Raw genomic sequence first — 23934 nt, 5'->3', positions numbered from 1 at the left:
GAAATTTAGACGGCCTTGTCTCCTTCAATTATATTAATAAATATTGCAAGAGAATCTTAGGTCATTATCTTTCACAAAATGCGAACAAAAATAAAATATATAAATAACTAATAAAACATTTTTAACCTTAAATCTTTTGGGGACCTCGACCAAGTTTCTTTTTATCTTGGGTATGACCTACAAGACCGACCATTTTGTAATTGTACGTTACCCTTCGTGTAACGTCAATTTGCAAGAGGGCCATGTTTCATGAAAAGGACATAGGGGAGGCAATTCAAATCTATTCAAGTGTTTATTACGCGAAAATCCCCACTTGTATCAGTAGTGTACACATAAAATGTATATTATAAAATCTCAAACTCGAGACTCAATTATAAGTCACCCACAAGAAAAACATATTCTTTGTTTTAATTCGTAATAAATTATATGTCCACGTAAGGAAACAAATGGAAAGTATTCCTTCCATTTGCAAAATGCCAATAATAACAAGTATTCATAGCGCAACAATTAGAAACCACCTAATTAATATTTGTCTCCATCAAGAAAGAAAACAAGAATTGCGCCAACATCGACTTTCCAGCGAAGCATAAGAAAACGATACTGAAAACCAAGAATGACGAGCAAAGAAAAATTTAATAAAAATTTATAATATATATACACACTCCAAAGTCAAATTCTAATTAGTACATGCAGTGGATGAAATTTAAATTACTAAGTTGATGAGCTCATGTAGTTGCATCAACCCGATACAAAAAGCAAGATCGCTTACGAGATAATGCAAGCATTTGGATTCTCTTCCATACTGCGATGCTGCTGCATATAGTAGTATGTGTTCATCGGGGGGTAATAGGGTCTATACGGCAATATCGTGCCGAGGACCGGTTCGGCGGGTTCAGCCTTCTTTTCGCCCTCCTTCTTGGGCTCGTCTTTCTTTGCTTCATCCTTGGGATCCTCTTTCTTGGCCTCGTCCTTCTTCGCGGCCTCTTCCTTTGTCTCCTCTTTCTTAGCTTCTTCTTTCTTTGGCTCCTCTGGCTTTTTTTCCGGTTCTTTCGCTGGACCAACCGAGATTATGTCAGCCGGCCAATTCTTCTTGCGCAGTTTGCTAACGACGGTCACGGGGTCGACAGTCCCGATTACCATTAGTTTCTTCCCTTTTATGTCGATACTGATCTCATCAATGCCTACAACAAAGATGCTCCCAAAGTTTCAAATGAGTATCACATGCAAGATAGAGTACATTTTAAAATCGACAGCATGTTACTTAAAATTTTAAAATCACACACTTTGCCAAACTACAAGTCCTCAAATCTATCATGACAAGGTGACAATTTCGTACACCGGGACGGTGAGAACAATTATTACGACCCTACAACTTATTTATGTCTTCGCTGGGAAGATTGGTGAGGTACAACATTGGAAGTTCATGCAAAACATATGCCAAACTGATGACATCCAACAGTAATAAATGCAAGCCAGCACACCCAACTTGAAAGTGTGGTATGAGCAAATTAACCATTTCTTGATCGATATATATATATATATATATAGACTACTATAGCAGCATAAGTTGAGATCAACAATTTTGCATCTTGCATCATCCCATACAAATTAACTTCCACGGCTCAAATTAAGGTTGTTCATACAGACAGACGTATTACACATCACTCCCAATAATGCATATAAGATACCTAAACAAAAATCATAATAAAAAGCGACCCCTTTTCATATAAAGCTATATGATCAATTGCCTTTGTTGAAAAATAAGTGATCACAAAAGTAGTAAAGACATGCCTAGAGAGGTGAATGTCAAACACACGGATTTATATCTACATCACTATATTCTCCAAAAGGCAGGGCAACTATTCCGGTCCATCCGTTGAGGCATCTTATATGCAATCTACAAGTTCCTTTCATTGTAACTTCAAAAAACTTTTCAAACACAATATTAACTTTCCCCACTTCCGAATTCCCAGAAAAAATTACAAATTACACCAACCCGAATTACAACATAAAAGAATGCTGAATGTCTTACATATATCGCGGTCTGTGTTTTTAATTTTAGAGATCGTGTATTAGATCAATAGCACATAAAAAGCATACAAGTACACAAAATTGGTAGCAAGCTCAAAATTTAGTCTTTCCAATGGTATTGGTGATGTTACCAAAAGTAAAGATTTATATAGAAGGCCTTCAAAATACCTGCAAGAGTGGAAACAGTCTTCAAAGCCCTTCTCTTGTCGTCCAAATCTGCCAAATCCAACCTCAACACGAATTTCTGCAACAAAATATAAAAAAAAAAAAAAAAAAAAAGATGCCAAACACGTTTAATTTTTGAACGATCGAACAGCAAAACTCCACAATAATATATCAAATAAACAAAAGAAATCAAGAAATAACAATACATAACTTTCCACGACCGCTCAAATTAAACGACAAAAATATACGTAGATTCAAGGGATTTACAATGACCCGCGAAATATTTGTCAAGGAATCAACGAAACGAACACTGCATGACAAATCGACAATCAATTAAACGAAAAAGTAACAATCTTTAGATGGGGAAAAACCATTCTTTAAAACTCTACGAAACGTGCACCAAAAAAATAAACGACAAAAACCAAAAAAAGAAAAGAAAAAGAAAAAGAAAAAGAAATCCCACGAAGAATCCGAACAGAAAGAGAAGAATAATGCAATCAAACCTTCATTTTCTTCGTGGGTTTTTCAGGTAATTTTTCTGCCTCGAAATGTAGTTGAGGCCTTGAGGATTAACAGGTAGCACGGAAAAACGAAGTCCTGTAGTAGTATACAAATAAAGCTTAAAAAGATGGGAAATGAGACCGGGGAGAAATATAGAGACGAGTGCGAGAAAACGACAGGAGTAATAATTATGGCCTCACTGAAAAAGAAGACGATATTATTACCAGAAAAATAATATTTTCGAGATGCTAAATTGTACTATATATTTATATATAATATATAATATGTGGTATTAATCTACTATGTGTGTATATGTATAAATTTAAATTATACATAAAAACTTGGTCACACAAATAAATAATGTGATATGAGCATTAAAAAATAATAATTATTTTTTATGACATAGATATAGATGAGGGTTGAGTAGATGTTACTCGCAGGTTAGTGTCACGTGGGTGACGTGGTGGCCCATGATTGGTTAAAATTAGTGGGCCCCGCGTGAGATCTACTAATTTTGACCAATCATGGGGTTACACGTCACCCGCAGGGTAATGCCCTGCGGGCAACATGTACTAAATCATAAATGAGATCGATCAATTTGAAAAAAACTAATATTTTATGATATTTCACGAAAAACCATTGTTCCTAATTATAATGAACCAAATTCAATACTCGAATCGAAGAGAGTCGTAAGAGATTTGAGAGCGCATGCCGACAGTTCGCCTACAATATTACGTAAATCTACCTTTAAAATGTTGAAGATTATGATTGATGATTCAAGTACAATTAATAAAAGTTGTTAACTTTACGTGCTAGGTTGATGTAATATCTAGACCAGATTTATACACATTATATCCTTCATTTCTATTTATTTTATTTATTTATATATACATAGAGGTTTTCTCCCAACAGTTGATAGATTAATTAATTATTGAATTGAAAATACATCTATACTAGATTTTGACAAATTATTTATACTATCATTAATAGGATTTTCTAATATTTGTGACAAAAATATATTTTTTTCTCGTTATTGATCTTCTCGATTTTATTTCCTATCTTAATTAACTCATAGACTTTATATACTTGAATATTTTTTTTAAAAATAAAATAAAAAAAATGCATGCAACAGTAAATTGTGAGACAAATAATTTATCACAAATTAATAAATAGACAGTATAGTGGAAAGTGGTTGGGACTTGGGAGTCTGGAAATTATTGGTTTTCTGATTTTTACCCTTGGTTGATAAGCACTTGAGCAGAATTTTCATTTTCTTTAATTATTTCATACGTCTTCACCAACCTTTTTCTTTCATTTCATTTTCTACTTTTTTGCAATCAACATTTTTAAGAGAACAGTAATGGGATAAAATTAATGTATAGATAAAATATTCATATACGCCAATTATCAATTGTTTTTTTAAAATAAAAAAATCAATCACCATAAAGTTATACATTTTACAAAAGTTGATATATATTCTGTTATACAGTTTCAAAGATTTATATCCGTGAGACGGACAGTACGGTCCAATCGAAATGAAAAATGATATTTTTGACTCCAAAAAATAGTATTTTTGCATTAATATATATGATAAAACTATACATTTCACAAAATTAATTTATAATACCGTCTCATATAAGTTTTTTTACATAATAATATCTCGCAAATAGTCCCAATTAATTAGCAAAATATCACGTTTAATATTAGCTATTATCTTAATAGTAATATATAAAATAGTATGTATATATATAATACAATTCTATATATTATCTTAGCAGCTTGCGTGTCATTGAACAGATTACATTATTAAATATAAGGTATAATCATCATTTCAATAATTATCCTCCATTCTTAATTTCATTCTTTGTATGAGTGATTGATTGATTTAATCCATACAAAATATTATATAGATTTTTATACATTGAAATAATTCTGGCATTAAATTGTGTCCAATAATTTCAAAAGCTATGACAGAAATATGGCCGGCCTATATATCTGCAGTTAATACACAACATAAAAGTGGACCACCGAGGCATGAATTTGTTCAGGTCCTAAATATATTTTACTCTTTGTCCTGTTTTTTGTTTTTCTTTTTAAAAAAATTGGTGCCAATTACAACCTGCAAATTATATTTATTCATATGCATTAGATAAATTTCGAGCTAATTCGATAACCAGCAATTAACGTTAGCCAGTTCTTTGTCCTGCTCTCGTACTTCACACTCACATGCATACATCACACAGAATATTTAAGCAAAAACGATGAAACAACGTATGTTAGCATTTTAGTTCATAACTGGTTTTTAGTCGAGCTGCGACGATATTCAACCCATTGTTTTGAGATTGTTCTAGCTCCTTGGAATCTCGATTTCGATATTTCGATGCTAAACTAGCGTGTGAATCGAGTTAATCGAGGTCAAGATGGAAAATGTCGATCGTGAATTATTCACGACAAGAATATAGACAATATACATAAGCCCAAATAAATAGTAGCACTTGTGTGCTTTGGTATCATTCGTTATTGGAATTTTTTTCTAAAACAAGAGAACCATATGAAGATAGTGTGACTGTACTACATGTGGGAACTGGTTTGGTGGTCCGTTTTTCTAGCAATAAAGCAAAGGTGATGTGGTTGGGTTTGTGACTCGTGAGAATCAGTGGTTTTAGTTGTGGTGAATATTTTAGTGCTTTGATATTCTTGATGTTGACATTGTCTTGATTAGGTGGTTCAATTTGAGTGCTTAAATTGAAATTATATTTGAGATAATTAAATGGTCAATTTTGGTTCACCATTAGGGTTCACAACGGCACGGGTACGAGACGGATTTGGTCAATATTCACAAGATGTGCTCTGCTAAAAAAAAGGATCCGGGTTCTCTGCTGCGTAGAAAGAAACAACACAAAATACTGTGCATTAAATAGTATTATGTAATTCATATCACAGGATTAAATAAATAAATAATTAATTAATTACATACATGGAATATTGAAATCATAACAGTATCATATATTGTTTCTATCTCCATAACAGAGATCTTTTTCCAAAACTAGGATCTGATTTGTCTGTCTCATTTTCGACCCTGTGGCAAGTCATGGATCTAGGTTGGACAAAAAATCATTACACATTAAACACAACTTTAATTCTAGTAAATGAACAATAAAAAAAAAATCAAAATATGAATATATTCATGAAAAATAAATCTAAACCACAACGTTTTAATAATAAATTAACAACAATAACCGAAAACATTGGGAATCAATTTTAAACGTGACATTCATTAATATATAGAAAGCCCTGCATGCATGCAAAAATCGCGTACTTAAATAACTTATATTATACATATATAAAACTAAATTAGTATTTTTTATATTTTTAAATCGAAAAACAAAATGGTAAGTAGAGATAATAAATTTATTTAAATATCTTGTCAAAAAAATAAATTTATTTAAATAGAAAATTAAGAGGAGACGTATTTATTCATCCACTAAAACGACTCAATTGGTTATTAATTCATACACTATTATATCGTACGTTTAGTATAGATAATATAAAATATACACGTATTATTTGTAATTAATAATTTAATATACATAGTGATGAAGAGAGGTCTATTGAAATTTGAAACCATTACCCACCATGAACATTTTTATAAATCCGTTGATGGGTCTAGACCTATCCAGCTTTTTGTTTGATGAAGTCTATAAGAGAGTGTTTTGGAGAATTTTTTATTTATTTAAAAGTGATTCTAGTAGAGAATATTTTGAAGTTTGTGAGAAGCTAAAGTAGAAAGTGTTTTAAAATAGAAGTTGAAAACTAATACAAGCTAAAGTTTAGTGTTTGAAGAATAATTACTTCCAAACTTAATTTTTTAACTAAATGACAACCATACTCTTATTTGATTATTTAACTTTTTATACTCACAATATAAAAAATGAGTTTATATATTATTTTACATTATGAATTTTGTATCAAAAATATTTTATTTTTTATAAGATGAATACTTGAAAAAATATATAAGATTAATAAATATAAAAATATAAAAAATGAAAAAATTGTATAAATATACCAGATATGTGCAAAAATGTATAAAAATGATATATATATATATATATATATTTAAAGAAATGCTTGTAATAATAATGTAAAATTTTAACAAATATTTTTAAAAAAAGTCTTGTAATAATAATGTAAATTTAGAAAAATATTTTTTTAAAAATACTTTTAATAATAATTTAAAATTAAAAAATATTTAAAAAAATAATAAAAGCATATATAATATTATAAGTTTATTAAGGATATATATGTCAACTTGTAATTTTATACCTTAAACAAAAATCAAAAGCAAAAAAATAACATCAAATTTTAGCTTTTTGTTTTTGGCTAAAATTTCTAGAAGCTAAAGTAGAATTTAACATTCACAAGCACTCATAAGCACTTGTATGCATCTAAAAGCTAAGAAACACTTTGTAGAAACTCTATCAAACACTCCCTAAATCCGCTTCGAACACGATATCATGTATATCGTGAGACTGAATTTAAATCTGCCCATTTTGATATCTATATTCACAAATAAAAACCAAATGTATGTGTAGATCGAATCGACCGAGAATGGATTATATGATTTCAATCAAGATCAATAATTTTTTTTTACAATTCTCTATTTTTATGTTTCAAATAAGGAATTCGTATACAATTCTGGTAGTGTTTGGTAGGGCTTCTACAAAGTGCTTCTTAGCTTCTAGCTGTATAGAAGTGTTTTTGAATGTTTGTGAATGTTAAATTCTCCTTTAGCTTCTACAACTTTTACCCAAAAGCAAGAATTTTAAATTTGATGCTTTTTTTTTTGGATTTTGTCTTTTTGTTTAAGGTATAAAATTACAAATTGACATATACACCCTAAATAAACATATCATATTACATATGATTTTATTATTTTTTTAAATATTTTTTTAATTTTACATTATTATTACAAGTATTTTTTAAAAATATATATATATTTTTTAATTTTACATTATTATTACAAGCATTTTTTTAATTTTTTTTAAAAAATTTACATTATTATTACAAGCATTTATTTAAATATATATAATATATATTGCATCTTCATACATTTTTGTACATATCTTATATATTTATACAATTTTTTTCATTTTTTATATTTTTATTAGTCTTATATATTTTTCAAGTATTCATATTATAAAAAATAAATATTTTTTATACAAAAAAATAAAGAAAGAAAGACATCTCCGGCCCGTACCGTGCTGTCAGGATTCACTTACTATGACAGCGGTAGCAGCGTCTGTGGTAAGATATGGCGTTTTGGGTATTTTTGTAATATTTTTGAATTAAATTAATTTTGATTTTTTTTTCAAAAATAAAGTACCTTTAAAAAAACCATTATCTATACAAGCTAGAATTATTATTTTTTTCATTTTAATCTCCATAATAATAAAATTTGTCTAATCAAAATCATACATTTTTTTAATTATTGAAATTTGATTTGATGAAAATTTCTAATTACTTTTTTTCTAGAACTTTCATTATATATATGTTAATTTTGTTTGGGATTATACACACAAGTACTGATGAGTCTTAAAATTTCTTTCCATGTTTAGTTTATATATGATTATATAGTTGTTTGAAGAAATGCAAAGTCTCTTATAATATAGACATGATTTGTGAATGGTTATTTCTGTTGTTAATTTGGTTAGTTTGTTTTGTTAAATGAATGAATATTAAACTTTACAAGTGGTCGAGCAAATACTACCATTGAAAATCAACCTAAATATATATATATCAATTAAGCTCGAATATATCGCAAGTGCACGAGTCAAGTAATAATATAGTGGACAAAGTACGAGTATCGTCCCACAGAGATTGATGTCTGACAAAATTACTCAAGTATTATTCTTTAGTTAATTAAGATAACATGATAATAAATTAATAAACTAAAATAAAAGATGAAAAAAAAAACAAAATAATAAAATTAAATTCAGAAAATAAATAAACGATTGTTAGGATCTCGGTTCACCTACCCTTTTTTCTTCTCTAATGATTGAAATTCAGTTCTCAAGTCATGCTTTTGACGAAATTCCCTAATCTATCAATATACTCTGTCGAGTTATATTAATCTAATTAACAAATTGCAATAACCAAGTGTCCTTGTGTTATTTAACAATTGCAATTGCATTACGATTTGTGGAATCCTCTAGCTTTCGACCTATTGGACTATGACTATCAACATGTATCCAACCTCATATGTCTATGTAAGTTGTAGATCCATTGACTATATTACCCTATCATGTTATAAAATCTTATTTCAGTATCAATTATAACACATAAAATCAATTTGAAGTTGATCAATCTCCAAATAATCAATAAAAACAGTAATATAATAAAGAATGCATAAAAACCAAATTCAATCTTCAAGAAGAAATCAAAACAAAGTTTTGGGGGTAGGATCCCTTAAATCCCAACAAATATAAAAGAAAAAAGAGAAAACTAGTGTTGCGATTCTTGAGTTCTTCAAGTTTCCTCCCTCTTCACGTTCTTCTCATTGGATGGCCGCCTCCTCCCTTGCGTTTCTGATGTGTGGAACTTCGGAACCCTTTCTCACGTCTGATATGTCCCCTTTTATATGTGGTTGAAAGCCCATCCAATAAAGCCCCAAAAAATCGCAACTTTTAATGTTAGAAAATTAATATTTTTTCAGTCTGCGTCGCGCCATGGCGCAGAAAAATCACGCCATAGCGTGAAAAGTTCTGTTTTCACTTCTTCAAAATCCTCGGTTCACGCCACGGCGCAGGAAAAATCACGCCATGGCTTGAAAAGTTCTGCCTCCAGTTTTCAGCGCGCAGTTATCTTGAAAAAATCATAACGTGAGTTCTAACCGTCGGATTGAGCTGAAATTTTGACAACATCTTCAAAACATCTTGAAATTTAATTTGGACAATGAAGATTTGATTTGGATCTCCCAAAAGCTAAATTTTAATTTTTGATTAAGGCTGCTCCGTAATTCATTCTTCAAAAACCCATTTTCCTACAAACTTAACCCGGAGAGTGAAATTGTAACACCCGGTATTTTTAAATACGTAAATTCGCATGCATAATTAGGAAATTTATTTATTTAAAATTTTAGATTTATGGGTTAAATAATTATGTGAAATTATTTGTGCATGTTTTAAGTTATTTTTAAGCATTTAACCCATAATTAGTGATTTTCACGATTTATGGAAATTAATTGTTTTTGATCGCGTAGACGGGACCGTGGACGGACGAGATGGCAACTTTCTATCCAATTTATTTCATGAGAATTTTTAGAGCCCAAAAATATTATTTTGAGTTTTATTTCCTCAATATTTTTAGTATTTAATTTTATATAATTTTAGGAGTCCGTTTTTATTCAAAATAAGCCAAAATAATGACTTTTTAGTATTTTTAAAATTTCCTTAATTATATATTTCGGGATTTATGATTTAGTATCAGATTTAAATCTTTTAAGTGGAGTTTTAAATTATATATTTTGGTATATTAATTAAGTAAATTATGTAGTGTAATTATATTTAAAATTTTTAATCCTAAAACTACCCAACCCTACGCCCAAACTCTCCATCAGCCGCCTCACCCCCATCTCCATCATCTTCTTCGTCGATCCAACAGCCAACGAAGACTCCATAGCCACGTTTTTGAAGGTCCAAAGCAAGTTGTCATCGTCCCGTCGTCCCGGATTCGTTCTACACGCTCCTATCTCGTCCTTTAACGGTGCAAGGCATGATTTCTTCTTTTTTTTTCGTGCAATAACCGAGTATATGCGGGTGTGTGCGTGTGCATCAGTCCTCTTCAAAAATTTTCAGAAAAACGAGATGGGTTAAGGTTTTATGCGTTTGTTCTTGTGATTCTTGATCATACTCACGTTTTCCTTAGCCATGGTCCATACGACTGCTGGTCAGGGTCCCTAGGCGAGAGGGGGTGGTCTGGACTCGAGTGGCTCGAGTGGTTCGAGCCAAACGAGCCCAGGAAGTAAGCTAGGCTCGATCGGGTTCTTGGACGCGCAGACTAGGGTTTCGGGAAGGGCCTTCGGCCTCGGCGGTTTGGGCTGCATGGGGCTGAGGGCTGGTGCAGGTTAGGTCCGCCCAGACGTGGGCTACGTCTGGGCGGCGGCGCTCCGGCCAGGGGCGGCCGGAGCAAGCCAGCAGCAGCTTGGGAACGGCTGCTGCTCACGACCGCAGCAGAACGTGAATGGGGGGCGACGGGTTCTAGGGTTCCAAGTGGGTTCCGGGTCGGGTTAGTGGTCCGGGTCAAGTCCGTGGGTCATGGGTTAAATTAGTTGGGTCCGGGTCCGGGTTAAGTTAATTGGGCTCGGGTATTTTTAATTTTAAGTTAATTATTAAGTTAAGTGTTTTATTGGGCTAATTAGATTAATTAAATTAATGGGCTACATTTAAGTTTATTAATGGACTTGAATAATTAATTTAAGTTAGTCCACTAATTTTTATGGGCTTGAGAGCCCATGGGAATTATTGGGCCAGTCTTTGGGCTTTTGGGCCCATTGGGCCGGAATAGAATGTTAATGGGCCAAGAATGTTTTAATGGGCTTTAATTAATTAGGTGGGCTTAGAATAATTGATTATTGGGCTTAAGTATGTTAATGGGCCAGTCTCAGTGTTAGTGGGCCAGAATTTAAGAAAATGGGCTTGAGTGTTAGGGCCAGCAGTTCAGCACAAACCATGAGAAATTGCATGTGTCCTAAATATATATTTAATTATTTTATGCATGAATGTTATTTTAGTATTTATATGTTAGTATAAAAATTAAATTAAATATATATGAAGAACACACATTTTATTTAAGTACATGCATTCATGAAATAATTTTTATGCATGATTTAATGTTTAAGGTTGAGCAAAAGAAAATAATTTTATGTTGGAAGTTGAAGTAGTGTGACAATTTAAGGGGGATTCGTCCCCATATGTGAACTATTGAAGGGCAGTTTACTGTCAATTTAAGAGGTGATTCGTCACCGCCACGTACGTTGGTTTCTCACGCTGATCAATATTTAATGTATGATTTAAGGTTACACTATGGATACAACCATGCGATGTTAGAAAATACTTTGCTCAACAATGTTTATGTATTATGAATGATTATGATATTTAAGTTAATTTAAGTTATGTTATGTCATGATATTTTTAAGCATGCTCATTCATGTATATGTTATGTATTAGTATTAAAGTGATTTAAACTATTTTTAAACCCTTGTTATGTTAGCATTTTGGGCCTCTAGGCTCACTACACTGGTATGGTGCAGGTGAGTACGTAGAGGAGGATGTGGTACCCACCGGCGGCGAGGACATATGAGCGGACATGCAGTGACCCCGTGACCGTGATAGTCGTCTGAGTCTTTATGCATGTTTTGAATATTTTAGCATGTTATACATTTATTTATTTATTTTCAGTGGTTGACAGTATGGAATATTTTATTTAAATATTTTCAGTGCATGCAAATTTTATTTATTTTTACTTATGTCAGTATTTTATTAAATGTTTGACTCAGATATTTAATTCATTAAAGATTGCATTTTTATTTAGTTTATTTATTTTTAAATCTATTTATTCTGTGCATATATGTATGGGCATGTATGTACATATCTTTACTTAGTAAGTATAAAAAAAAAAAAAATTCCTCATATTTATTTATATTAGAGAGTTAGGGTCGTTTCAGAAATGCTCATGCATGAGATTAATTACAAATAAAAAATATAAAAACACACATGAAGCCATATGAATGCATGCCAAATAGACATAAAATAATGCACACAAAATGCACTTATCAACAAGTACTAAAATATACACATGTGCATGTGTATATTAATTTACACATTCATTCAAAATTTCTTATAATAGTTTGATACATAGGATAGGATAAATATATGATATATAATATAAGGATAAATTAAGGATAAGTAAAATGGAAGGACACTATATTGAATGTTTGATATGATTTTAATAAGAGTGATTACATTTATATATTCGATTTTAATGACAAAATTAACCCTACCATAATGTGGAAGAGAATGAGGCGTGTTTAAAGTTTAGAAGTTTTTATATGTGGAGGGTAATCATGTTTTTTTGTAGTATTTTTTTAGTTATATATATTAAATTTATCACACCAAATCAAAGGGATACATAGTTCCCTTGTCAAAACATTTATCAAGGACTTATTGACTTATCATGAGCTTTTTAAAAATGTACCAAACATGAAATGAAGGAGAATAATTTATTAATCACTCCCTTATCATGTATACCAAACTATATATGTCTCATACATAATAGATAAAATTATTATGGTTTGGTAAGATATAGTGAATAATCACTTAATCCAATAAATTTTTCTTGGTGGAAAAAAAAGAAAGAATTAAAACAAAAAGTTAAAATATTTTAGCAACAACAATAAAACAATGAAGAAACAAAAAACTTGTACTTTGTATATGTTTAACGAGAAAAAAATGGTGCTAATTTTTTTTGATTCGGCTATGAGTAACGATCATGATAAAAATTTATTCAATACAAAGGGCATAGTTTGGTACACTTGATAAGATAGTGATTAATAAATTATACTCTTTTATCTCATTCTTGGTACATTTTTAAAAAACTTATGGTAAATCAATGAGCCCGTTATAAATGATTTTACAAGTGGACTATGTATCCCTTTAATTTGGTGTGATAAATTTAATTCAACTAAAAATATACTACAAAAAGACATAATTACCTTCTATATATAAAATACCTAAACTCTAAACACTCCTCATTCTCATCCACGTTATGATATGTCATTAAAATCGAATATATAAATTTAATCATTTTTATTAAAATCATACTAAAAATTCAATATAATATCCTAACATTTTAATTATCCTTAACTTCTCATTATATTTTTTTCTCAAAAAAAAAAAAAAACTTCTCATTATATTATATATCATCTATTATCCAATCCTATGTACCAAGCTTGAGCATAATATTGAGCTCTTTAGAAAAAAGACACAAATTTTTTCTCCCAAATTACCATTATATTATATAGAATAGTGCATGGTTCCACGCATTGCAAACTTACAGATTTGATAACTATTGTTAAAAAATAATAACATAGATAGATAAATATAGACCAAAAAAACTTTATAAACTAATCTATTTTTTTGAAGTAAATAAGACATATTTCTATTAATTATTTATTCTTACATCAATCAAATCATTAATTATTTATCTTACATCTATCAAATCATTGAATTTAAATTACTATATTATTCCTTATAAATAATATTATTCATATTTTATTTATTGTTAAAAGGACAAAATGGTAATTTTGTATTTTTATATAAAATTTAATCAATTAAATCAAATAAATTATAATCTATCAATCAAATATTATATTTACTATCATTGTTTTTTATTTTTTATTGCATTACATTACTTATCTATATATTATTTATCATATCACTCAAACCAAACGAAGCCAATTGGTTACACATTGCGGTCTGCAATGTGAATTAGTTGTGGCACTGTACTTTGATCATACATACATGCATATACACATTCTTAATCTTCCTTCTTCTTTTTTCGTCCTTTAGTCAGTGGCGGAGCCACACTTATAGCCGCCCGAACTGGTAGTTCGATTCAAAATAATGAAAGATTCAAGGGGTAAAAATTGTAACTCGGATACATTGAAAGTCCTGGCTCCGCCCTTTCCTCTATTTGGTGCAGAGAAAATTGTCCTTGCCCTTATGCCACAACCGGAACATGTAAAATTTGAACAACATGTATATCTCTATTCCTTTGAAAATAACTTTCTTTTTCTTGGATTTTTTGTTTGTTTGTCTCAGATTCCTGTGCATCCTAGGGAAAAGCTCGTAGTGACATGATCAACAGTAGAAGAAAGAATGCCCACAGGGACATAGGCGAGTTGGTAAGGCCTGAGGTGACGTGGGAAGAAATTCCCCAGCGTTGCGGGTTCGATCCTCGAGTGAAGCATATTCCCTATTGAAATAGTGTGGGGGGTATGCTCTGGGGATTGGGCCATGTGCTCCCTCCTTCAGGTCCCTGCCGCTCGTGCACATCCCTCGATTTACCCTTCGCATGAGTCAATGGGCCTTTGACTCATGTAAAATGGGGTCCCCTTTGGGGTCAATCCTTTTTGCAAAAACAGTAGAAGAGAGAATCGATGCAGCAGATAGAAGAAAGTTGAATTACTACGTACGATTGACAATTTATTTGTTGTTGTTTTGTTTTTTATTTTCTTATCACCTCTATTTTATAAAATATGGATCAAACTAATCTGAAAACAACAACTAAGTCAACATCTCAATGAAGGGAAGTTTATTTTGGTTTTTGGGCAACATATCTTCATTTCTATTGTGCATCAACACAATATTGTGTCAAAAAACCTTGCTTTCAGTTCAAATTGTTAACACACAAACAAATATAATAATTCATTCTTTTGTTCAAACTGCTCATTTAATTTCTATATACAAGTTCTTCTATTTATTTTTAGATTCCACACTATTTGATTGAACATCTAGATGATATATCTAATTCTTTGTTTGATTAATGTAATTTCTCTTCCAAAAAAAAATCTCTTTGATAAAAAAACAAAAAACAAACAAATGGCGGGGATTTCGAGCCCCGGTTTATTTCTAAATGCGATAATCATTTATTTATTTTTATTTTTATTTTTCCCAAAATAAATATATATTCGGTAATTCAATTATTATATTATTATTATTCTGGAATCTGGATTCGGATGCTTGTCTTCTGCTGCGATTTCTGTATCGAGCCGCGAGGTCAGATTTCCTCGTTATCCCTTCTCTTCTCTACCATTTTCTGACGCGTGAGAGCCACGCCCCTCCTCCTCCACCGATTGCGGTCTTCCTTCACAATCGCCGATTCGCCTCCTCCGTCCAGATATTTCTCTCATGGTCCCGAAACAGTGAATTTCCATATTCAAAACCCTAATTTTCCTGATTCGTTTAGTTTTTACTCACCGAAATTTGGGGTTTTGAAATGGATGATAAGGATGATAAATTAGCTCTCGCTATATACAAACCCCTGAGCTTCACGGGGGGTTGCTTGGAAATCCGTTTGTTCTACGTCCGTGTTGCGCCTTATTCGGTCGACACCCTCCCCGATCGACTCACGCTCCGCCACCTCCGCCGAGAACTCGGTGTGTCCTTAGAGATCAACGGATCCCGTGTTCAGTCGTCCGATTCCGTCTCTATCTCCCTACGCCGCGATCGTGTCGACAAGGACGCGTCGGAGGTCACCTATGTCAGCACAGACAGCGTCAAAATATCGGGTCCTGCGGAATTTGAGGTCTGCGAGGAGGAGGATTTGATTCTGTGTGGCTCGTTGCAGAGAGCCGATGTCGCTTCCTGGACCAATGGCTCTGGCTGGAGCATGGATTGTTATGTAGCAACCTCCATTGCTAATGGTAGGTCTGCGTTTTTGCAGCCGAAGATTGGTGTTTCCTCCCCATCAATCGAGGTTTATATAGCGGGATGCTGTTCAGGAATTCCGGAAATTTTGACAAAAACTATCCTGGTCAGTCCAAGGAGGAAGGTACCGAGGCAAGGGATGCTTGATGCTATTCCCGAGGAAGAAGAGACAGGAAAGGAGCAAGGCAGTTTAAGCAATGGTTTTATTAGGCAAAGGAAATTGCAGGTAATGTCAATGAGTCAGCGTTATTTCGCTACATCACTTCTCTTCTTCTCCAATGATTACCTCCGACTCATATATATATATAAAATATTCAATATCTGTTGTCAGCAAACTATCCTTGCATGTTTCATGCTTTTTTAATGGTGGTGATTCTAAATCTCAAGTAAAGATGCTAGGGTTGCTTAAAATTTACTTTAATGATTATCGATAGCTGTTAACAAAGAATGGAGAAGCTTTTAACTGTTGTTAACGTTGGATAAGTAATTCTTGTGTGTTATCAAGTAAAATGCTAGCCGGACTAAATGCCTCTTATTTAGATTGTCTGCTAGTAAAGGTAGATGGAGGATTCTAGCTTTGGTGCCTGTAGCCTGTTTTCTGCAGAAGTGGTCTATGGTACTGATTGTTGTGAACGATAAGTTTTCGGTATTGGTTGATAAGACATCTATTGATTCTTCGACGCCCAACCCACACTCAGCGCACACACCAAATGCCATGTAATTAATTACACATCATAAATTACCTGTGTCTAACAAATTTGTTAGTATTCATGTTATACATCCATGTCTTTAGATCATCTCGTGACACCTATCAAATGGTGCCTTATTATTGTTTTTTAAGTCAAGTGTTGTATGGATCAAAGTATGAACGTATGCCTGGATTAAGCTAGTTGATCCAGATTTCATATTCTTATTTCTGGCTTTGGTCTCACGCGTCTGTGGCTGGTGTCCCACCCAGGAACCAAGCAGCACTTATTTTTGCTGAAACAAATTTTTTTACACCGTACTTGAGTTGTAACTCCTGAATTGAGGTGGATTTGCATGTTGACGAGAGTAATTTGAGTTTTTTTTTTTTTCTGAATTCGCTGCAAAATAATGTTTGTTGTGTTGTCCACTCTAGTGGTAGATTGTGCTGGAGCAATCATGGGCAAAGAACTGCCGTACGGCAGCTGTGTTCACTCTTTGAATCCATGTTTTGACTACCTTCTATATCTCTCTCTCTGGTCAATTTTTAATTGTACTTGTTACATAATCAACTTCTTGATTGAATATCATAGTTAGACAGGTAACTTTCATTATGACAAAAAAGTTTTTATTAATATTATCATTATTTTTTCATTTAAATGGGAATACCATCCTCCTCAGGGCTATGACTCTGATTAATTTGCCCTGTATATGTAATGATGCTAGGTTGACTAAAAACAGATCTTGTTTTCTTTTTCATTCATGACTCAATTTTATGGTTATTCTAACCGGGTGTTTGCAAGAGCAGATTTAATCATCAGTTCCCTAACCCGTGCTTAACACCATTCATCCACCCAAGTCTTAAGTTATTTAATTTTGCTCCCTGTGACCTTATTTGCAGTTCATGGAAGCAGATGCATATGACTACGAGTCTGATGGGAAAGTTGGACACAGCTATTACTCAGAAGACATGTACCACGGTGAAGATGGCCAACTTTCTTGGTTCAATGCTGGTGTACGGGTTGGTGTCGGGATAGGGCTTGGGATGTGCCTTGGAGTTGGAATTGGTGTTGGTTTACTGATGCGTTCATATCAAGCTACGACTAGGAGTTTCAGGAGAAGGTTTTTTTAGATCCCTACAGCCTCGGTGATAAGGGAACAAGGATTAGGATCATGGATAGATGTGTGGTGTTCTTTCTTTGAGATCCTATATTAAACCCGGATTATACCATAACGCAAGCAACTGAAAGCATGCAACGCAGCTAATTTACAGTGACTACGGGTGGCTGCTTGTCAAATCGGTTTTCTGGTAAAGACAATCGGCATATTGTATACTGCTATGATGTTTCCTTCTCTTGCCATAAGTCTTCATATAACCCTATCTAGTGTCTCGCAGGGACGCTAGGGTTGTGTACGAGTGTGTAACCTGTATCTAGTTTTGGTAATATGTATATATTCTCTTTTTTCATGGAGTATTCCGGAAGGTCCGTTCGGTGGATTTTCGTTCTCGTCATCTTTTTGACCAATTTTGTTCTTTGTTGAGTCCAAATAAGTAGTCCTGATGGGCTACAAGTTTTTTTTTTTTTTTTTTTTTTTAATGTACGGATGTTCATGAGTTTCATATATATAAAAACATGTGAGTTGTATGAGAAATAGTTCATTCAAACCTGTCTGCAAGGATGATGAATTGAGGTTTTCCGTTAGAGTTTATGCGATGGTGGTAGACTTCTAGTCTTGCAACATTGAAAGTATGGCAGATGCTAAGCGTTTCGTGCATTGTTTTGTGAATATTTCTGTTAAGTATTTATGAACATAATCAAATATTTGAAGATGATAAATTTTCGACGACGTTCTATAAAATTTCTCATCATCAGTCATCACTACATTACATTTATTATTTTAATAATGTTAAATCAAATCTTGATAATTTTGATATTGATTAGAAGGATGGATTGTGATATTTAGAGTTTTGGATTTTGCAGATATTTTTTTTTAAAAAAGTTCTTTTTTAAGCTATAATTTTTGGCTTTTTAAAAAACTCTAATTTTGACTTAAAAAAGTATTTTTTAAGCACTTATTTGATCATCCAAACACCTTATTAACTGAAAAAACAAATTTTTTTAAAAAATAATTTTCTGGCTTGACTTTTGATATCAAATAGGGCCTTAAATGATTCAATTTTAATAATATAATATAGAATAATAATTATTATATATACTAGTAATCCACGCAAATAAAAAATTCACGTGCATAAATAGTTTATATTACATCTAAAAATAATGACATTTTTATATTTTTAAATTGAAAAATAAAATTGAAATATGGTAGTTATAAAATAAGGGTCATTTTTAATGAATATTTTATATTTTTAAATTGAAAAATAAAATTGAAAGATGGTAGTTATAAAATAAGGGGTATTTTTGTCCAACCATTAAATTGACCAGGTAGTTATTTTAAGAGGTTCATGCATTATTATATATAATAATAATAATATAATAATAATAATAATAATATAATTTATATTGTATGTATATTGTATATGTAAATATACTTGTAATCCACGCACACAAAAATTTGCGTGCATAAATAGTTTATATTACATCTAAAAATAATGAACATTTTTTATATTTTTAAATTGAAAAATAAAATTGAAAGGTGATAGTTATAAAATAAGGGGCATTTTTGTCCACCCATTAACTTGACAAATGTAGTTATTTTAAAGGGTTCAATCATTATTATATTGATAGATTATATATATATATATATATATATATATATATATATATTAGTAATTCACGCACGTGAATTTAAATTGACAAGGTAGTTATTCTAAAGGGTTCATGCATTATTATATTGTATAGATGTGTCTAATGAGATTATTATTTTTTATTTGTTTTAAAATATATTATTTTATTAATTATTTCAATCAATTCCCGTCAAGAAATTATTTCAATCAATTTGACGTGGTCTTAATTAATTTTATTTAAAAATACTTTTAAATAATCACCTTTTATCTAACCTCGGACTTCTTTATAATCAATATTACATCATTTATTCATTATTATTTACCATATTTTATCTACTTTTTATAACTTTTTTTTAAAAAGTACTTTTTAGAACTTTCTAAATAAATATATTTCTATTTTAATATAAATTTTTTGAATATTTATTTTTCGTCTCAATTCTTAAAATAACATAAAAATTACGAAAAAATGTAATTTTGATCATGTATGTTTGTTATTTTGCGATTTTGATTTTCTATATTTTCATATTTTAGTTTTAGTTATGCATGTTTTGATTTTTGGTAATTTCACTCTTTTTTCTTTGAAAATGCTCACATGATACTATAACGTCACTCCACATCAGCATTGCATTGGTGGCACATCAGCAACACGTCAGAAAAATGACTAAAATTACAAAAAAAAAAGATAGCGGATTAGAACTGAAATCTGAAAATATAGAGGACTGAAAATGCGAAGTGAAAAAAATACAAAACAAAAAAATCCTAAAAATTAATTAACATAAAAAAAAAATATATATATATATATATATATACAAACATCATATACTCTACTTTGTAATGACATGCAATTATGGAGAGATAGGCCCATTTAATAAGTCTTGAATTTCTCTATTAAATTCAATTACTAAATATCTTTTTATTTTAGTGTAAACTTTTGAATATTTGTTTTTTCATGTTAGTTTTTAAAATAAAATAAAAATTAATTAACATGAAGAATTATGTATTAAAAAACTTATGATATACACTCATCACATATACTTTATAAAAACATATAGAAATATTTATGGAGAGAGGCCCATTTAATTAAGCCTTGAATTTATCTGTTAAATTAAATACGGAAACCAGCGTCTTCTGCTACACGAACAATTCTCTTTCTCCGTTCAAGTTCCTGCTTCCGGGTAATCAATCATTACGTGTTTTCATCTCCCTTTTCAATGACTATATTCATCTATGCTTTAATTTCTGATTTTTTAAAAATTATTTATCGATTTACCGCTCATTATTAATTTTCTCTTCTAGCTCCTAGCTTGTTTGCATGTTTCTGTAATCACGAGATGTACAAGGGATGGATTTTAGTCGTAGTTTCTGTTTGGATCTATAAGGATCTGGGTTATCGGATGTCTACTGAAGTCAATTGAACGGGAATGTGAGATTTGGGAATATATTTGAGACAGTAATGGTTAATGTAAATGATTTTATTTGAAAGTTGTTGGGGATTTCGCTCAAACTGATGCTGATGTGTGAATTTTCCTGTGTTCATGGTTAATTTGGTGAAGTCTGATCACAAATTGGATATCACCTATCATTTAGTTATTTGGAGTTGAAAGTGCGGCTCTTTTATTTGAAATGTTGACTTCCTCATTATTTACTTCTGCTACTGGGCTTTTTGTGAGACTATGAGTATGAGTATTTGAAGATAATTGTGGCCGCAAGCAATTAATAATAAAAATCTATTGAATTATTAATGGGCACATAATTAATCGAGCAGTTCTGCGACGATGCATTTTGAGAAATGTACCTGTTCGACTTTGTCTCTAAAACTCGTGCAAAAATCTGTAATTCATGAACTTCATGGATAACTCATAGCATGACACCACATTGCTCGTTACATAATTTTAGAAGTTTAAATTATGAAAGATTGTTTTCCACTTGCTTTATGTGCTCGATCTTAGGATATCTGCCTTATTAGAAGTAATAGATTATTAATCATACGATGTTGAATGGTGGCTGTGTTAGGACCTGGTGTCATTGCTTCATGAATTCTAACTTTGAAAGGTCCTAACTTTTTATAAACTGTTTCTTTCAAATAATAGTTTTCCAATTAGAATTAGTGATTTGCATACATTTCAGGTGTTGTTTATAGGTTGCTTGTGGTAAGAATATGTCGGGCACTGAGGAAGTCAAAGAGCAAACAGATGCTCTTATGGAGGATGCTGAAAAGTCCACGCCATCATCAAAGCAAGAGGTTGTGTTCTAATTACATTATTCTGTCAAACTTATTATTAAATTCATGCCATTTTCTTATAAGAAACGGTTTGCTGGCAGGAGGAAGCTGTTAAGAAGAAGTATGGGGGAATTGTCCCCAAGAAACCACCACTGATCTCAAAGGTATAACCATAACCTTTGACATTTCTTTTGCTAAGAACCTAAGGAATCCTTTCTGCCAGGATCATGAAAGAGCCTATTTTGACTCCGCTGACTGGGCTTTGAACAAGGTACTCTCTGCTGATGTTTGGACAAATTTGCTTTATACTCAGAATGTACAATTTTGGCATACATGTGCCTTTATGGCTACTAATAATTATTCATGCCTTGACATAACAGCAAGGTGCAGACAAGCCCAAAGGACCACTAGAAGCTCTTCGGCCTAAGTTACAGGTATATACAAGTCTTAGATCATCTATGATCTAACTGGGTGTTGATACCTGCTCTCTCAATTCATTTATGTGGTTATGAGGGCTTGCTAAAAGCAGATAACACATCCAGTTTCTCTCCCGTCATCATTTTTCATACCCGAGAGGGAAAAAAAATAGATCAACTGTTGAGCTTTCCTTTTTTTTTTTTCTTTTTTTTTCCTTCTCTATATTCTTGGCTGAATTTAAAATTTTCAAATATGTTCTATATCATAGCTGTCATTTCAATTTCTTCATGACTGGATATCAGAACCTAGTTATGCTCCAGTTAGTGTTCCATGCGTCGATTTGCAGATGCTCGAGTACAGACTACCAATCAGTCACCTTCCTGAATCACTAGATTAATAATAAACTTGAGTATATTTGACATTGATATGCTATCTCATTACTCTGTTTTCCTCTTCACGCTGAGCATGAACCTGATGCTAGCTTGTGGATTAATTTCTCTTTTACCACTTTGCTTACACATTCGGTCTCATTTTGCATTTGATGTTCCAGCCAACACAACAGCAAACCCGATATCGTAAATCTCCTTATGCTCCATCAGAAGGTGAAGGTATGCATGATTGCTAGACTCTTCCATATGGATCATTTTTAAATTCTCGAAACGGTTGAACTGTATCAATTTCTCTATATGTTTTTTTTTATAATTTGATTTTTCACAAAATAATTGTTCCAAAGATTCATATATTTTGCACCAAAAAGAAAATACCTTAAAAATTAAAAATATTCTCTGGTGGAGACTGGTTAGGATGGTTACAGTACATAATATTTTTTTTTGGGTTGTGTTATATATGTAGATGGTAATACTGCTCCATCAGATGATGTGCCCGCAAACGAATAAGTAGCTGCTGTTGATCCTGGTGTAGCGGTATCTGCATCATAGTTACTAGCAGAGTAAATTTCTGATAAATAAAATTTACCAAAAACATGTTATATTTTGGGAAGAATTCATCTATAAGCTGTATTCTCCCTTATCAACAATTCTTCTTAATCTTGTTTCTGATGTAGACTATTTCCTCTTTGTCATCACTCAATGAATATGCTTATTTTTGAGATTTTAGAGGTGCATTTGCGATCTCATTTCACTTAATTACCATATGTTGATTGGATGCTTGTCAAGTTTCCATCAAACTGTGTGACCTACTGATTAGCTTCTAAAATCGATTTCTTATCAAGTACTCAACTTGATCCTTTGAAAGATGTGAGGAAGAGCTACATTATTGAAGTGATCGAATATTTCCTGAATGATATTTTTTTTATGTATTTATTATCACTTGTGAAATGTTGTAAAATTATCGGATATGCAAAGAATTTAGGCCGAGCAAGAAGAGAAATCTGGCTCAAGTTCACACAAGTTTAAAACGCTGATCTGTATTCTTGCCCTTCTGCTGTTGTGGTAGTTCTCGAACAAGCCGTTTCTTTTTCATTTGTTTTTTAAGTTTGGATGACTTGATGTGTCATGATGTTTGCTTGTCAAAATTGTCACAATGAAATTTCCATAAATTCAATACAAATTTTGAGTTGCGTCTAAATAATATTTTTTTGGTATCATCAAAACAGAAAAAGGAAAGAAGCAATACTCTCTTTTTTTCCCCAAGATCCAGCTACCTGCTGATCGATGTTTTCGTTA

At 31.7% G+C, this 23934-nt stretch overlaps 3 protein-coding genes across 3 annotated transcripts; 2 read left to right on the top strand and 1 right to left on the bottom strand.

Moving 5' to 3' along the window:
- Positions 1 to 631: 631 nt before the first annotated feature.
- On the bottom strand, positions 632 to 2852 carry LOC140891896 (heavy metal-associated isoprenylated plant protein 39-like). Its single transcript, XM_073300565.1, has 3 exons — positions 2700 to 2852; positions 2200 to 2275; positions 632 to 1181 (listed from the first exon to the last, which is right to left on the bottom strand). Exons 1-3 carry the CDS (start codon positions 2703 to 2705, stop codon positions 766 to 768), a joined length of 498 nt encoding a protein of 165 aa, XP_073156666.1. The 5' UTR covers positions 2706 to 2852; the 3' UTR covers positions 632 to 765.
- A 12610-nt stretch (positions 2853 to 15462) lies between these two features.
- On the top strand, positions 15463 to 18333 carry LOC140890617 (uncharacterized protein At1g01500). Its single transcript, XM_073298533.1, has 2 exons — positions 15463 to 16407; positions 17767 to 18333. The coding sequence occupies exons 1-2, from the start codon at positions 15751 to 15753 to the stop codon at positions 17995 to 17997; spliced, it is 888 nt and encodes a 295-aa protein (XP_073154634.1). The 5' UTR covers positions 15463 to 15750; the 3' UTR covers positions 17998 to 18333.
- Positions 18334 to 20678: 2345 nt separating this feature from the next.
- On the top strand, positions 20679 to 23364 carry LOC140891934 (uncharacterized). Its single transcript, XM_073300635.1, has 7 exons — positions 20679 to 20786; positions 21739 to 21853; positions 21934 to 21996; positions 22056 to 22103; positions 22213 to 22266; positions 22800 to 22857; positions 23102 to 23364. The coding sequence occupies exons 2-7, from the start codon at positions 21770 to 21772 to the stop codon at positions 23143 to 23145; spliced, it is 351 nt and encodes a 116-aa protein (XP_073156736.1). The 5' UTR covers positions 20679 to 20786; positions 21739 to 21769; the 3' UTR covers positions 23146 to 23364.
- The last annotated feature ends 570 nt before the right edge of the window (positions 23365 to 23934 follow it).

Source organism: Henckelia pumila, chromosome 3, assembly GCF_033568475.1.
Source record: "Henckelia pumila isolate YLH828 chromosome 3, ASM3356847v2, whole genome shotgun sequence".
NCBI classification, from domain to species: domain Eukaryota; kingdom Viridiplantae; phylum Streptophyta; class Magnoliopsida; order Lamiales; family Gesneriaceae; genus Henckelia; species Henckelia pumila.
The sequence above is the reverse complement of the archived record's forward strand: the minus strand, read 5'-3'. Positions and strand labels throughout refer to the sequence as shown.